Source organism: Bidens hawaiensis, unplaced genomic scaffold, assembly GCF_021521415.1.
Source record: "Bidens hawaiensis isolate Kalapana, Puna unplaced genomic scaffold, B.hawaiensis_p1.1 tig00038106_1, whole genome shotgun sequence".
Taxonomy (NCBI): Eukaryota; Viridiplantae; Streptophyta; class Magnoliopsida; order Asterales; family Asteraceae; genus Bidens; species Bidens hawaiensis.
Window position 1 is genome coordinate 131,422 of NW_027496675.1, and position 17,031 is coordinate 148,452.

The 17,031-nt window shown below is 34.0% G+C and overlaps 1 protein-coding gene and 1 long non-coding RNA gene across 5 annotated transcripts; one reads left to right on the plus strand and one right to left on the minus strand.

The window, feature by feature from the left end:
• Positions 1-501: 501 nt before the first annotated feature.
• LOC143590034 (protein transport protein SEC24 A-like) lies at positions 502-13,588 on the minus strand. Of its 4 annotated transcripts, none has more exons than XM_077070635.1 (14): positions 13,451-13,588; positions 11,477-12,397; positions 11,245-11,383; positions 10,240-10,430; positions 9,128-9,235; positions 8,825-9,028; positions 7,299-7,530; positions 6,346-6,495; positions 5,402-5,558; positions 4,971-5,098; positions 4,051-4,373; positions 2,842-3,030; positions 1,610-1,852; positions 502-1,045 (listed from the first exon to the last, which is right to left on the minus strand). In XM_077070635.1, the coding sequence occupies exons 2-13, from the start codon at positions 12,362-12,364 to the stop codon at positions 1,625-1,627; spliced, it is 2,937 nt and encodes a 978-aa protein (XP_076926750.1). In that variant the 5' UTR covers positions 12,365-12,397; positions 13,451-13,588; the 3' UTR covers positions 502-1,045; positions 1,610-1,624. The 4 variants fall into 4 exon arrangements, with proteins under 4 accessions (XP_076926750.1, XP_076926747.1, XP_076926749.1 ...); XM_077070632.1 differs by having other exon boundaries at positions 1,610-1,858; XM_077070634.1 differs by having other exon boundaries at positions 1,610-1,858; positions 11,477-12,402; positions 13,451-13,575.
• Positions 13,589-13,818: 230 nt separating this feature from the next.
• On the plus strand, positions 13,819-15,460 carry LOC143590038 (uncharacterized). The gene is made up of 3 exons (XR_013145394.1): positions 13,819-14,023; positions 15,080-15,175; positions 15,262-15,460. It is a non-coding gene; the product is annotated as an uncharacterized LOC143590038 (long non-coding RNA).
• Positions 15,461-17,031: the final 1,571 nt, after the last annotated feature.

A 17,031-nucleotide genomic window follows, 5' to 3' on the forward strand; every position in this document is an offset into this window, starting at 1 on the left:
TACGGTTTCTTATCAATCAATCAATCATGCCCAGTAAAATCCCACCGACAGCAAAGCTATAAGTAGGGTCTGGGGAGGGTGGGATGTAGGCACACCGTACCTCTATCCAAAGGAATAAAGAGGTGGCTTCCAGAGAGACCCTCGGCTCTAAGTACATGTGTATGAAGCAAAACAAAGGAAATCAAAGTTTAACAGTCATATAAAAACTACTACTAATTATAATAATATTAATAATAAGATCACAGTTTAACAGCTATATAAAAGCTAATAATAATTATAATAATAATAATAATATATGTAATGGAAATACCATTATGGTATGTGACCTAAATAAGACGTACGGTTTCTTAAATGACATTAAAAAAAGAGAAACTGTATTGATCAAGGCTAAGGACGAGATCGATATCGTACAAGTATCAAAAGTAGCTAAGGACGAGATCGGGCACTAAAAATATTGATACCACACTTCTAGAAAGTGGTTATCGTATTTCGTTCCAAATCTACAGGTTCGGTAACAGCATCCAGTACCAAATGCACATCCCTAATCAAGGCCGAAGAATTGGTATTCGAGAATAATCAAATACGGTTTTGCATGTTGATGGTATCAAACGACTGTTTTATCCTTTAAAACAAAAATCATTTAAAACTAAAGTACTTTTTGCAATTATGTCATTAATTTAATATGTATATATGTGCGTGTCTAGAACGAAAGACAGGCTCAACACCTATAAACACATGACTCGATAAGCATCTTAATCTATCAAACAAAAGCCGCACTCATTTAGTCTAATAAACGTCTCTCCAACAAAGCGTCCTCGGTTCTTAACTTCTATCACAATGCATCAATCAATGAACGGTTTTACTTTGGATCGAAATCTCAACTCAAGAAATAACCATATTGCCCACTGAAATATAGATTCCATGGTGAACTAAACACACAAATTGATGAAACTTACGTCTGATAAATTACCAAACTTTCCGGCTAAAAAACTGTTCTCGTTTTCTTAAAACATCTATGAATAGTGAACCAGCAACTACGTGTTCCCTGCAAGAATAAGTAATTTTCATTGTAAATACGTCTTAAAGCAAATACTGAGAAAGTGGTTTTGAGTCTGTTTTTTTCTATTTGGGTTTAGTTCTTACAAAAGCATAAATCAAACCGACGGTTTTAATTTGAGTCTAGTTATTTTGGTTTTATTACATGCAATATCGAAACCGAACAGAAAATTATGTTTTCACAAAAACATATAATCAAACTGTCGATTTTTGTTTGGGTTCTCAGTTATTTCAGCTCGCTGTTTACAGTTTTTATTTCATGCAAAGCCGAGACCGAACCAAAAGGTTCGGGTATTATGAAAACATAAAGCCAAACAATCGGTTTTTGTTCGAGTTCAGTTATTTTGGTTAGGTTTTTTCAGCTTTTATTACATGTAAAACCGAAACCGAACAGAAAGTTGGCTTTTTATGAAAACATAAAACCAAACCGTCGTATTTGTTTGGATTCAGTTTTTTCGCTTTCATGCACACCCATGAATCAGCTTTAAAGAAAAGAAATTCAAAAATACACAGCAATGTTTCTTAAAAAACAAAAAAATAGTTGCAACTTCACCTTATTTATTACGCGTTATTGCTGTACTTGTCGATGTATCTGAAGTATCCAATCAGCATAACCATTCATACCACCAACCGGGTCCTCAACTAAATTTGCGAGTAGAAAAAAACCTTCGCGGGGCTGTTCTCCTTGTCTCACAAGATGGCAAAGCTGATAATATGATGCATCGGCTTCTCTAAGTTCCTTTAAAATCCCCATTAGCTTTCTCGACACTTCATTGTTACGTTCCGTCACACAAACCTGATTCTTGAAAAATGTAATCGATAATAAGTGGGTAGGGTAAAGGTCAAATCTGGGGTTATTTTTAGCACAACCAATACAGTGAAAGTTGGATTAAATTGACCAGCAAAAAGTTACTTTGTCCATTTCTTAAAGATCTTAAAGAAAAAGTAATGTATTTATTCATTTTACAAAAACTTAACAGAAAATCTAGCAGAATTTATTGACAAGGACCATCAATGTTACCCACAAGTAAAAAAATGCAATATGGCAAACCACAAGGGCCATCCGTGTAAGTAACTTTTAAAGAAATTAACTAGCGTGTTAATTTTACAAAAACAATATCCATAACATATAAAAAAATTCGGATGGCTTAAAAGTTGCTCAAAACTTTTTGGAACCTCCTAAATTTCTTATTAAAAGTGACTGAACGATTATTTTAGTAATAGTTCTTATAAACATAAATGTATCTAAAATTTATTTAAAAGATACAAAAGAGGACAAAAGAATGTTGGCTTGTCACCAAAACACAATTTTAACCATTTTGACCAGCCCTAAAGGTTTACCCATTGTGACCTGGTTTTCAATTTTAAAAACAGATTTGGTTTTTAGGCTATGTTTGGGCTAGAAATTTTTGGGCCAAAAAAGATTGACCCAAAATAATGAATTTGAGGCTACAACTTTGGGTCTACAATATTTTGTTAATTAATGAGTATCTGATTAGTACACATTTAAGCCTAAAACTTCTAGGCTACACCATTTATTAATTTTTCATAAACTGCTTAACATTCAAAGTAAAAACTATTATCCATAAAGGTCTTTTTTTTATGGGTTCAGTTCATATTTCGGTTTTCTACATGAAAAAACGAACCATAAACTCGCTCTACTAGAAAATAAAAAATCAAACCGTTTATTAATGGAACGGATTCGTTTATTTCAGTTCAGTTATTTAAGCTTCATGCACACCCTAATAATAGAACAATTAAAATACAGGTGTAAAAACAGCATACCTTTGAGAAGTCTGTAGCTGAATCTTCCTCAACTAGATTCCTGGCTAAATCTGGTGAAAGCATGCGACCAAACCACACAACAAAACGAAAACCGTCATCAAATATATAAATTCCTCTAGAATCTAAGCTCTCTGCGACAAGTGGCATCCGTTTACAAACTCTGCCAAATTCACCATCCGGGATAGGTGTCTGCAAATAAACAAATCACCCAATATAGAGGACCCACAAGTAAGAATATTAACAGTACAGGTGGCAAAAATAGATCCGTTCAAGAGGTCAAAACAGGTCATTTTTACAAAAGTTAACTTTTGACCAGTTTCAATTTAGGCTAAAAATTTTACCCATCAGACACTCTGACATGTTTTGAAAAAAAAAACCAATCAACCTGTTCTTAATTAAATGGATCGATTACAGGCCTGTAAACGAACCGAGCACTTAGTGAACCATTTGACGGGAAATTCATTTATTTAATAAACGAACGAACATGAACACATGTTTCGTTGGTTCAATTATGTCGTGTACATTCATTCATTAGAATTCGTGTATCGTTCGTTAGTTTACGTTTGATTATTTATTCATTTAACTTTATCTGGCCATTACAATCATCATCATCATCATCATCGTACTCAGTATATCCCACCAATAGCAAAGCTATAGTAGGGTCTGAGGAGGGTAAGATGTAGACAGCCTTACCTCTACCCCATAGGGATAGAGAGGCTGCTTCCGGTGAGACCCTCGGCTCGATAGTAGTTTTGCATCAAGCCTTGGACATAAGACACATAACACTCAACCATCGGGACACCGACCGATTGGTGCATGTACCCTTGTCTTTCGGCTATCAACGCCACCACATGATGCCTGATTAACCTTCCGCCACTTTTAACGTTATTTTCACGATATTGGTAAAATAACGTCAAAATTAGTGCAATTTCGCTTTTGCCCACCCGAGGGTTCACACATATATACATTATATGCGTGCACCGCAAGCAGGCCATTACAATATAGTCTAGTTTTATAAAATAAAAATATCATTCATTACAATTTAGACTAGTTTTATTAGCGTTGTTGTTGAACAGATTGATGTTCACGTTTACTTATAACCGGTGTTTGGTTAGAGTTAAGCAACGAATACGAACACGCTGCGTCCATGTCCGTTCAGTTTGTTTACAAGCCTAAAGTAAATAGATCAAATGCAGAAGTATAGCATACCTTCACAAGATATTCGTCTACTCTAAACAAGCTAGGATACAAAAGCTTTAACAATTTCTTGACAGGTAACGCCATCATGGTAAAACCCGCAGCACACCGTTCATCAAGCTGTGCATCAGCATACCCGCCACGAAGTGCAGTCGATTTACATAACGATAATCCGTATAAAGCCAAATATTTAAGTGATTCTGGGTAGATCATCCTGCTTCCCACACGATGCTGCACCGCATAGAGTTTTCTATATTCTTTTAGGGCTTTCACGATCTTCAGTTGAATTGCATTACGGGCTTCTTCCAGTTTATATGATAAAGATTTTTCAATTGCTGCAGATAATTACAGTTAATATTATTGGAATTAGTATTGTAACTCAAACCATATTCTATATATATATACACAATTATGAAAGAAGTTAAATTACTAATATGCCCCTTCACCCACTTACATGTTACTATCCATAAACTCTATACATATATGTGTATATATGTTGCAAGTGATTGAAGAACTATGTACAATTTGTAAACCATCAATAGTAAGTTAACCAGTCGCATTTCGCTATCTATTTTTAAGTTTCAATTCCACCCATTATACTATTAATAATATACATCGTCAACCCATACCAATTTTTATAATATTTCATTTATTATTTAATTATATATTCGCTAATAACTTTTTATTCGTTATTTAAAAAAAATGCACAGCCATGTTTAATTCTTTTTCTCAACATTCCGATATAAATTTTATTAAAAACGAAGTTGTATTCAATATAAAGTATTTTTTTGATAATGTAAATTACTTTCGCACGTGCTTTGATAGGTCAGATTGTAGATATACATGTAAAAAATTCCCGCCACATATAATATTTCTCAAATTTCCATTTTTCTTTACTTTTTAGAGAGAGAGGGAGAGAGAGATTATTTTACCTAATCTACCAAGCAAAGAAACAATAGCACCGGTATCCGCTTGGCGGTACATCTCTCCTAAATCTGTAACCACTGATGCTGCAGCAGTGTGTACTCTAATACGTCTTTCGCCACAAGATGCAGTATATCTTTTGGCTGTTAAGTATTTTCATATATGTAAAAGAAATAGCAAAAGATACAAAGATTATGAACTAGCATGTTTCATGAACATATTTGATGATGATAACAGGAGATTTTGAAAAAAGAGCAAAAAAGAATGTTCGATACTAAAAGCTACAACTATATAAAATATTGGTAGTGAAATGAGCTGGTCAAGAAGCTGGGTATGGTTAAAACTAATTGGGTTGACCCATCATCACATTTTTGTCCAATGTTTGAACTTGATAAATTATTACCATATGTAGAACCTAAAGAAAAGAAGTGAAGGATACGGTAAAGCCACTTGGAAATACACAATCTGAGTTGTAAGCAATGTATCTTCAAGAGCAAACTGCATTGCATAAGCTTTATCACAGTCAACAGCAGGAAGTGCTATTAGATCTGTGGATCTCAGCATAAAATTCCCATGATATGAGGTGAAACGTACTCCTAGAAAAAAATATAAAAAATTAATATCTTTACTGAAAAACTACCAATAATTTAATATAGAAATGAACCTTGCTAGAAGCAACAATTTGCAAATAGCATACAGTGAGGCCTGTAAACGAACCAAATGTTCAATGAACCGTTGGTAAACCAGACAGGGTGGGAGTTCAACTATGTTCATTTATTTATTTGATTAACAAAAAACATGAACAAAAAGTTTGTGCATTTAATGCCTCGTTCGTTCTTTTATCTTCGTGAAGGTTTGTTTACTACAGTTCGTTCATATTTGGTCGTAAATATATTCATTTACAAAATATTTTGGCCCGTTACTACATAATTTAGTTTTAATAACTTTTTAAGCCCAACACACTGTTCTTCACATTACTTCTAACAGGAATTAGTTCAGTCATGTTCATTTGTATATCGTCTGCATACTGGTAAGTGTTAACAAACGAACACGTTCATTTTCTTAACAGGCAACATGAACAAGAAAACCATGTCTAATTAATTTTTCATGTTCGATCATTTGTTCGGTTAAAGCTAAACAAAAGAACACGAACATGCTAAGGTATGTCCGTTCATTAACCGTTCGTGTATACTGTTAACGGACAAACATAAATAAACAAGAACACAAACATGTTCATTTTCTTAACGAACGAACAAGAAAACCATGTTCATTTAACTGTGTTCAATTGTTTGTTCGATTAAAGTTGAACGAACGAGGACGAACATGATCCGTTCGTGTTTGTTTGCTTCGGTTACAGGATACAGTTTTAATTAGTTAGATCACCTTTCCCACATCTAATACGCATTACAGATTCCCAAGCAGTTTCTCTAGTGAGATCTCTAGCCAACTCATGTCTCAACTTGTCTGTGTGAAGTGCAGAATGAAAGCTTGGATAATAATATACCTGTCCACCTGTGTATTTTGCTAAAGTACCTGCATGTAAATTAATAAACATTGTTGATCTTATATAACACACAAAGCAAATATCTGAGCAAAAGCTAACCCACAAACAATTCTTTACCAATTTTAAAATTAGGGTGTGCATGGGTCGGTTTTGGGCCCAAAGCAAACAAACAACCAAAATTTAGTTTTTAGATTTTCCAGTTTTTGGTTTCCACAATGGTTTTGGTTCAGTTTTGTCAACTGGCCTTGAAATCTTGGGGCCAAAAAAATGACCCGGAATAATGAATTTGGGTCTGAAACTTTGAGCCTAATTTTTTTTTTTGCAAATTAATGATGATTTGATTGACATACGTTTGGGCCTACAATTTTTGGGTTACACCATTTACTATTTTTTTTATAAAATGCTTAAAAAATAAAAAGTATAATCCATAAATTAAAAAAAAACAAAAAAACTGGTTTATATGGTTTTTACAGATTCGTTTTAGTTATAAAAGTCATGTCGGTTGGTTTTTGATACATGCAAAACCAAAGAACTCGGTTTTAACAAAACAAAAACCAAATCGTCAGTTGGGTTCGGTCATTTCCGTTCGGTTATTTAGGTTTCAAATCAAAAATATAAAAAATATATTATAACTATAATAATAATCAAATACTTGTTAAACAAAAAGAGAACCAGAAGGTTGTAGCATTAAAACAATGAACTTTTGACCCATTTGACATACATGACCCATTTCCTATTTAGTTATATAGAAAATTAGCCCGGCTTGACCCGTTAGGCGTAAGTTTCAACCTGTGAAGAGTGTAGAATGAAGTTGACCCCAATCAATGCATACCTAGTGAGGCTATATCAGTATACTTGTCACTGAATGCATATACATTCACTGCAACTTGAAACTTGGTGAAATCAGCAGCCATCTGTTTATAAAACGAGTCTTCTGGTATTCTTAACGTGTGTTCTTTATCTGTTCCGTAGACACGCAGATCGTCTCCTCGCAACCTCAAACGACCAACACCAAGTGAAGGAAGAGTGCTCTGGAAAATCAACAACTTCCCTCCAAGTTGGCTCTGCACGGACCAAAGAAACTTGTTAGTGATGTGGCAACATTACACCAAAACTATTAGTCGGGTCATGTAACTGACATAATATAAGAGATGCACAATCACCATCCACATTTTAAGTTCACTAATTTTTAACTCAAAACTCAATCTTCAATTAAAGCTTGAACTTTTGTAAACCATTAAATTGTGATGTGACTACATTTTACCATAAAGGTCACTACTTTTAACTTAACCTGCAATTAAGTTCACTAATGTAACACTTAAAACTCAAGCTTTCACATAGAGCTCAAAAATCCTTTGTAAAACCACAAAAGCAGACATCTTTTTCAACAAGTAAACTAACTCGTGACAGCAAAATGGCATCAACAAGTAAACCCTTTTGTATAATTTATGTATTGGAATGTATAATCAGATTAGGGCACATGGGCTTATTAGCTAACTAAGGTTTCCTTGTAATGTCTATATATTGTAAAAAAGTATTGAATAATAATAGTCAATTCAGTAATAACATCTTAAACTTTGTTATATTACAGCAAACAAGAATCAAAGATGATCACAAAAGTTATATTATTTCAATAAACATCCAAGTGTTTGGATAAATGGTGATGAGGCATTATCATTAATAGTACACTTTGGGCAATTTACACACCATTTGACTTGTTTTTTAGCGGTACTTTTCTATTTTACCCATTGGAGAACTACAACATAACCCAAGCAACCCCATCTAACTAGGATTGTAAACAAACCAAACGAATGATTACACGAAAGCGATTTCCTTGTTCATCTTCATTTGTTAATAAAATGACCATGTGCACATTCTTTTATGCTCGCTTGTTAACAGTATAAACGTAATGTGAAGAACAATGTGTAGGGCCTAAAAAATTATTACATCTAGACTAACTAAGTTGTAATGAACCAAAAAAATTTGAATGAATATTAACAAATGAACTTAAACAAACGTAAACCAACACACATAAATGAACGAACAATACACGTGTTCATGTTCGTTCGTTTAACTTAATAAACAAAAATTTTGTTCATGTTCGTTCGTTCATAAACTAAACGAACTTCATACCGAATGGTTCCACCGAAAGTTTGATTCATATACAGGCCTACACCTAACTAAAAATGAGTTGAAATTGCCACCTCTACCCAGTCGCTCCACGTATATGACATGATACTAACAAAGTTTCACAACCGCTAAACAACGTTAAGAAAACATAATTACATCACACAAATAAGTAGATGATGATACAATGAAGTCACTATTCTGACTAGTACAAGGTCAAAAAAAGCTTACCATAACCATATAAGCTGCTTTAAGGGCAGGCCCAAAAGCAGATTCCACATTATAGTTATCTTGAAACATAGAAGGCAAGCTATCCAGAAACGCCTCCACCACACCTCGGGATTCTGACAAGTTGACTAACAGATCATCTGGCAATGGAACAAAAATATCATCCAAATCTGATACCACCATCATTTGAGGCTGTGTCAAAGATGACTGGAAAAGGTAAAACAAAAAGGGTGGTTCAAGGTCAACATCAATCAAAGTTATGATAAAAAAATTAATGTACAATCAGCAAAACTCTAAATCACTTGCCTTCATATTGTAGAAGTGAATGGTGCTGTCAAACGTTATGAACCCGATTTGTGTTCTCGTGCTGCCTGGTAAACTATCCAAACAAGATTTAATAGTTTGTGCCATCACCTAAGAACACAAGCAAAAAATAAATAAATAGATAAATAAATAAATAAATAACTCAATTAACATGAACCCAAATCAACCTCGAAAACAAAATTTACAATGAGAAAACATAATCAACAGGTTATATGTATAAAGGTAAATCCCAAGGGTTGAGTTCTGGTTTATATATAGGCCTGTAAGCAAACCAAACATTCACTGAAACGTTTGTAAACTATTCGGCAAGAAGTTCGTTTATTTACTAAATGAACGAACATGAACAGAACTTTTTGTTCATTTAGTTTAACAAACAAACATAACACGTCTCGTCCAATCACTTAGGTTCATAAATGATTGTTTAGTTAGTTCTTTTACGTTCATTTATGTTCGTTAGTTTACGTTTGTTCGTTTATGTAATCATTTAATGTTAGCCCATTATAATTTTGCGTAATTTTATTTATTCAAAAAATCACCCATTACAACTTAGTCTAATTTTGTTACCTTTTTAGGCCCAACATATTAATGTTCATGTGTATTTTTAATTGGTGTGTAATCAGTTATGTTAGTTTATATTTGTTAATCTATGTTCAGTTATATTCCTCTGTTCATTTATGTCTATTAGTTTACATTTGTTTGTTTATGTATTCATTTATAGTTAAGCCTATTTCAAATTTGTCTAGCTTCATTATATTAAAAAATCACCCATTGCAATTTAGTCTAGTTTTATTACACTTTTAGGCCCAACATAATAATATTCACATTTACTTGTAATTAGTGTTTGCTCAATTACGTTTGTTTATATCTGCTCATCTATGTACAGTTATATAGACATGTTTATGTCTGTTTACGTTCGTGAACAGTTCGTTTATACTATTAACGTACAGACATGAACAAGAAAACCAAGTTTGTATAACTGTTCGTGTTTGATCGTGTCTTCGGTTAAAGTTAAACAAACAAAAAAAACACGCACATGGCTCGTTCGTGTTCATTCGGTTTGTTTACCTAATTATATATTCAAAAGAAAAGGCTACCTCAAGCATTCCACTTTTAACTGCAGATATTGAGACATCGATCATAAAAAAGTATACCGGTGGCATTGGAGGCCGAACCATGTACTCAGCTGGAGCAACGAACTCTACAGAACCCTTTGTAAGCTCAGGACGTTGGTCTAGATCAGTTCTTCTACCAGTGGCATCCAAAGGAGCAAAATAATCGTTTTGCACTGCAATTATCCATAGAAATTGTTTAGCAAGAATAGCATAATTGTAACAAAATTCCATATACGACAACAAAATCAAGATATTTTTTAACTGGCAAGCTTATAAACGAATCAAACGAGACTTGTTCATGTTCGTTTAACTGTATCCGAATAAACAAACAAACACGCACATTTTAACGTACGAATTTTCTTGTCCATTTCCGTTCATTAACACGAACATGTTCATGTTGGTTTGTTTATATTCTAAACTAGCCTAAATCAACAAACATAAACAAACGTAAATGAACAAATAAAATTAACATGGTCTTGTAAATGATGGGCAGGGGCTAATTAGTAATGTCAATTAACAATAATATATTTAAACATGTGAACGTAAATGAACAAACATAAACGTGAATAAATGAACATTCATGAACGTGAATAAATGAACGCAGATGTTCGCTCGTTTAGTTAAATGAACATTTTTTTGTCCATGTTCGTTCATTAAATAAATAACCATATACGAACTTCCTGTCGAACGATTTACAAACGGTTCATTAAGCGCTTGGATCGTTCACATCATCACATGCCTATTTACTGGTGACCATACAGCATAAAATAATAATTTGATACTAGATATATTAAACACGATTACAGCATAAATGTGTAAGATATCATATAGCTGGAGGTAAGATGAAACCTTATAACACAACATGAACAGATTTAGAACTAGAAACATGTAAGGTTGAACAAGACATACTGTCAAATTACTGTTTTAACCAACACTTTCCTAATTTAAAAACAGTTCATGTTTCGGTACAAGGAATAAGAGTATTACCATCATTAAGCAAAGCACATATATTGCATCTCCATTTTCTTCCACCGTCTGTAAAAGTCACATAAGGGTTCACATATGTACGGCATCTTCTACAACGAACGATACCTGTTGTGGCAAAATTAACTATCGGCACTTCATCCTGAACAATAAACAGTACAAAACAAAATTATTGTTTTATCAAATAGAAAATCTATCTCACATCCATTAGTTGCAGAAATGAACGAATACTCACCCCCTTAGGAGCTTCTGCTAGAGGACACACAACTGCTCCAAGAGGCAACTGCCAACGGGAAACCAGAGACTGTGAATTCGGTATAGCACTAGTTGTGAGCCGGAGATATCTAGAATCACAGTTCATGGGATACATCTCAGCAAAATAACTCGGTTCCACATCACCATCGAGTGGTCTTGGTAATGATTTAGTATCAAGCCCATTATCAAAAGATCCAGGAACCGATCCTAAAGAAAGTGAACTGAAATCTTCTACCAAACCTGACATGGCCCCTGTAGGAGGTGCTGAGGTAAGACCAGCTCCATACATTCCTGATGATGATGTCACTGAAGGAGGTTGTCCATAACCACCTTGTTGAGAAGAAAAAGGAGCAGATATGGTCTGCTGAGGTGGTGGTGGATTCACTGGCCTGTTTTGTATACTGGGATAGCCAGGGTAAGGTGGTCCAGTTGAGGGTGGAGCTGACTGCATGTTTGACCTTGGAAGATTACTGTACAAGTTTTGAGGTGGAGATCCCATTTGTACAGGTGGCATCTGGGGTTGACGGTTTACTTGGCCAGGAGGTAGAGGTCTCATTGGAGGAGGAAAAACCGGCTGGCCCACATTGGGAGGTCCTGTAGTTGGTGGGCCATATGACGGAGTGGGCCTACCTGGACCACCTGGTTGCATGGGTCTAAAACTAGGTGGCCCAGATCCAATCACAGGCCCGGGAGAAGAAAATGGAGTTGTATTTGGCATAACAGGGGCTGATGTTGGCCTGAAAGCCGAGACACCTGATCCAGCCACAGGATGAGATGATGAAATGGCCATGTTGTTTTGAGGAGCTGCAAAAGGAGTGGCTGTATATCCTTGATAGTTATTCGCACGGTTAGGATTTTCAGTCCCCATTGCTTGAGTATATCACGTTGTAGCACGTTATTCCTATGCTTCCATGAATAATATGCAACAAACATGCAATTCCAAGAGCGTCATTATTTGAATAAAATAAGAATCAAATTTCACATCATCTTCTTACTGAAGAATGAGATAAACTACTAAACTAGAGTGTGTGTGCATAACACACAGTGACAACATAACGCAAATGTTATTTTGACGCATAAAAGATGACGCCATATGCAGCTTACTGATAAAGATATAAGACGCCAGAATAAACAAGCAGCTAGCCAGCCTAACTCAGGCATACACTTAGTTTTAAAAAGTGTGCCGTGATCGATGGTTTTGATCCCAACAGTTGATGCGTGATGCACATTAATAAAATTAAAACTAGAAAATTATTTATAGATAATGTTTGAACTTGTTAACTTTTAAACTCTAAACACTAAAATATAAGATATTATGATCATCTCTAGTGAAATTTGTTCAATAAATGGTCTAATTACTCATTGATGGTCAGCTTTGTTCAATCAGATTTTAAGAACTAAGATCCAATTTGTTTAAAAACTGGTCTAACCGCATAAGCGCCACACCAAACATAAGATCAACTCAGACCGTATCATGTGATGTGCATTTTAAACATACATTTCTACATAAACCACAACAAACATCTAGGCTTATGGATTTCCAGATTAAAGGTTCATTTAGTAAGATTTATAACCCATGGTGCTTATTCAGGGATTCATATACAAAGAAGTTAGTATAAAAAATTAGTATCAAGTGAAAACAGAGTTCAAAATTTTCATAAGCAAATATTGAATTGAGGATGCACCTAAACCTGCGAGTGAAACTGAAAACTAATCTCCTCAATTCAACTATATGTATACATATATATATATATATATTGACCAGATGAGTTATCAGTTACATTCCAACTGATGTTAGCAAATTATTACACTAATAATAAACAACTTAACGATGCAATGATCAGTCAATTGGCACGTGACTGAAACCTAATTTCAGTAACAAAACCTAATGAACGAATATAATTCAATAATGGATCAATCATTCAATGAATCAATCGTATGTGAAATTAGTTACCTGATCGGACGAAGGAGATCTGAGCAGATCGGATCGGTGATGAGGATCCAGAAAGAAAGTAAGCTGGTGACGGAGAAGAGAGTGGTATTTAGTTGACGGTGAAATCGATTTGGATTATTGTTATTATTATTATATCATTAGATTAGATGTAGATTAGGAACACTAAGGGGTGTTTGAGATTCCTTGTTTTACCTCCTCATGACTTATATAAGTTATAAGTTATAAAAAAAGTAGTCCTTTTCAATAACTCTTTATTTACAAGCTTAAAATTTAAGTTTTCATAAAGAGTTTCCTAACTTAACGTCTTATCAATATCATATTTCCCATTCCACCCTCCTTCCACCATTCCACCCAGCATCCGTTACCATCGCCTACGCCTGCTAATATCTAAATACATGTTCTTAATTCAATTCTGACCAAATAATATCAACCCTCCAGAATCATCAATTTCTGTTACTCAGATTCATCTTTATTCTTTCATCAGTTAAGCTTTCGAATTCAAATTCACAAGCTTTTTTAGAGAGAAAAAAACCCAATTCGCAATTTGGGGTTTCTTGATTTTGCAACCCAGAAGTTGAATCTGGAGGAATCTTGTTATTACCCAATTGGGTTTATTCTGTAAGTATGCATGTATGATCCTAATTAGTTTGTGGAATTGGTGTGTTTAATTGATGGCAAGATTGGTGATCATTTTATTGTTGGTCCATTATTATTTGATATGTTATAAACAAATTGATAACAACGTTGATTTCTTTTTATTATTATTAGGAAAATTGGATTTTAGTCATCCAAATTATCACATGTTGGCCGTTCGCCAGTTCATAATACATACTTTTTGATCAATGATAATTCTAGCTTTCACTCTTGTTGTCAAGAGCAATCCCGGTAGCATAATCGTTATATATTTTACACTCAATGTGCATTTAATGTTTGCTAGTATGTTCATAATCATTATTGTGAGAGAAATCGAGTGAAAATCAAGTATAAATCTATGATGCTATCAGGATTGCTCTTGGCAACAAGAGCGAAAGTTAGGATTATCACTGGTCGAAGGGCAAGTATGAATTATTATCTTGGTTTGGTTTGATTATTTTACACTACCGAAACTGAAAAGTGAAATTTGGTTATTGCAAAATTTATTCATCTGAACCGTTAACCGAAATCGGTTTGGTTTGATTAGTTTGTTGGTTCATTGTTTGATTTGGTTAGTTTCATTTAATAACCGAAACCAGACTTCGGCTACAATTTTTGCTTAGAAATACATGAAAGGAAGGTATGTACACCTAAGGTGAAGGTGTGTATACATGAACTGGATGTATAAAGCTCGAAATACAGGAAGGAAATGGAGGTATAAAAGCTACAGATATATGAAGATAAAAAACGTTCGGTTTGGTTAATTTTGGTTAAACAGTGGTACACAAAAATTTGATAACCGGTTTTTGGTTAAACTAGTTTTCAGTTTGGTTTAAGTTAGCGACTTAATGGTTCGATTATTGCTCACCCCTAGATTAATGGGCTTTCAAAAAATAATAAACCTTAGTGAAAAGACTTGTACATTCTGTATATGTTGTTATTGTTCTCAGTGTGTCACATGTACCTTTCATGTCTTACAGATGAAGCAAGAGAAAGTTTCATCAAAAGTTTTGAATGAAGATGAATTTCAAAGTGTTGATTCTTTTGGTGAACCTGGTAGTTCCATTGTGGATGACATTGATTCTCAGCAAGGTAATTGTTTTCTTTATATATCATGTAGTGTTTGAGAGAGTATTTTATTTTGGAGTATGTTAGCGTGAAAGTGTTTGTGAATACAGAAGGTGACAGACATCAAAAAGTGAAAATTCATGGACGAAGGAGGCTCTGCAAGGTAGTGGTGAAGGACGATGATGAGGAAGATGACGGATTCCATGATGTCAATTCTGATTTCTCTGCTGGTGTTGCTGATTTTGACTCGCCAAGTCCTGCAAAGAATAACAAGGAACATTTGATGGTGGTGATGAAATTAGAGATATTCTTAGCAATTTAAGCTCAAAGTTTGAGTGTTTATCAATTTGTAGTACTGTTTTTCTTGTTTTATATGATGTAAGTGATAAGAGTCTATATTACAAATAGTAGTTGTTTATCAGTTTAAGGAATACAATTTTGATGTTGATTTTACAATTAAATGCATACACTAAAATTAGATACTCATTTGTTTTGAATTTAGCTTGATGGGACAACAGGAATGCGCATATTTTAGCCATGTTTCAATGCTTTAGTATTTTTTAAATAACGAGCGCATCAAATGCGTGATGCGCTTGCAGCTCAGTTTCAAGTTCTTTCATGAGCTGCAGATTAAAGACTATACCATCTCAAGTTCAATATTTGATTCTTGATTCCTTTTAAGTTCTTCTAATAACGTCTTTATATGATCAACTTCTTTGACTCCAATGCTGTAGATTAAAGACTATACAATCTGCAGTCTGTTGAAACCAAACCGGAAGTCAAAACCGTGAAACCAAACCGGAACCAAACCGTTAATAACGGTTTGGTTCGGTTAGGTTCGGTTTTAATTATCCACGGTTCGGTTTCGGTTTTAGATGATTATACTTGTTAGTAACGGTTTGGTTCGGTTCGGTTTTAATTATACTTGTTTGAAACGACTCACAACTTTTTTTTATTTGTAGAAAAATATTATGTTGTTGATGCCGGATACCCAAATACTAAAGGGTATCTTGCTCCATACCAAGGTGCGAACATTCGTTGTATGACAGCGATAAGAGATGCTATTGCGCAAGAAATAATGGAATCGCAAAGCGGAATGTAGTATGACATTATTTTGTTATTATTGTGTATTTTTGGTGTTTTTTTAACATCTCGAATGTAGTATTATTATGGTTTAATCAAAAAATTATATGTAAACAAATTTTATGATGTATATTTAGTAATTTCTTTTTCAATATGCTAAAGATGAAAAAAGTATAAAATGGTATAAATAAGCAATCCCAAACACTTTTTAAAAATAACTTATTCACTTTTATAAAAATGTCATTTTTGGTCATTTTACATCAATAAGTTAATCCAAACACTTTTTCTAAAACTCCTTAACAAATAGTCACAATACCTTTTCTACTTATCATAAAAAGTTCTTTTCACCTTAAATAAGGAATCCCAAACACACCCTAAATCGATCAGTTTACTGGACGTCAATCAATCACCTCATCTCATCTCATCTCATCTCATCTCATGTGTGATTTCTCTTTTTACTTTTATTTGATAATAAATAAAATAATTTACAAAAATGTTTTTAGATATTCATATTTTATTTAAAAGCTATATATTATTAAATTTTTAATGTAAAAAATGATAATCTATTTAATTGTTTTATTGAGAGGAAATTTGAATTTTATTAATCAAACAATGCACAAGTGTTATTAGGGCCACAGTGTCTCAATGAAGGAAGACTGTGATCTTCGTGATTTACAGTTCGATCTTGATGGCGTATGTGTTTTACCACCGTGAGTCTTCGGGCGGGTCGGTTTTCACCGGAACAAGAGATTACTTGAAGACGCTTAAGAGTTTCATACGGCTGGGTTGGGCCGGCT

Coding starts and splice junctions, on each gene's coding strand:
- LOC143590034 (XM_077070632.1), bottom strand. CDS start 12,364: ATGGGGACTGAAAATCCTAACCGTGCGAATAACTATCAAGGATATACA. Junction 9,236..10,239: donor TTAAAAGTGGAATGCTTGAG/GTAGCCTTTTCT, acceptor TTGTGTTCTTAG/GTGATGGCACAAACTATTAA. Junction 1,859..2,841: donor CAGCTACAGACTTCTCAAAG/GTATGCTGTTTT, acceptor ACATTTTTCAAG/AATCAGGTTTGTGTGACGGA.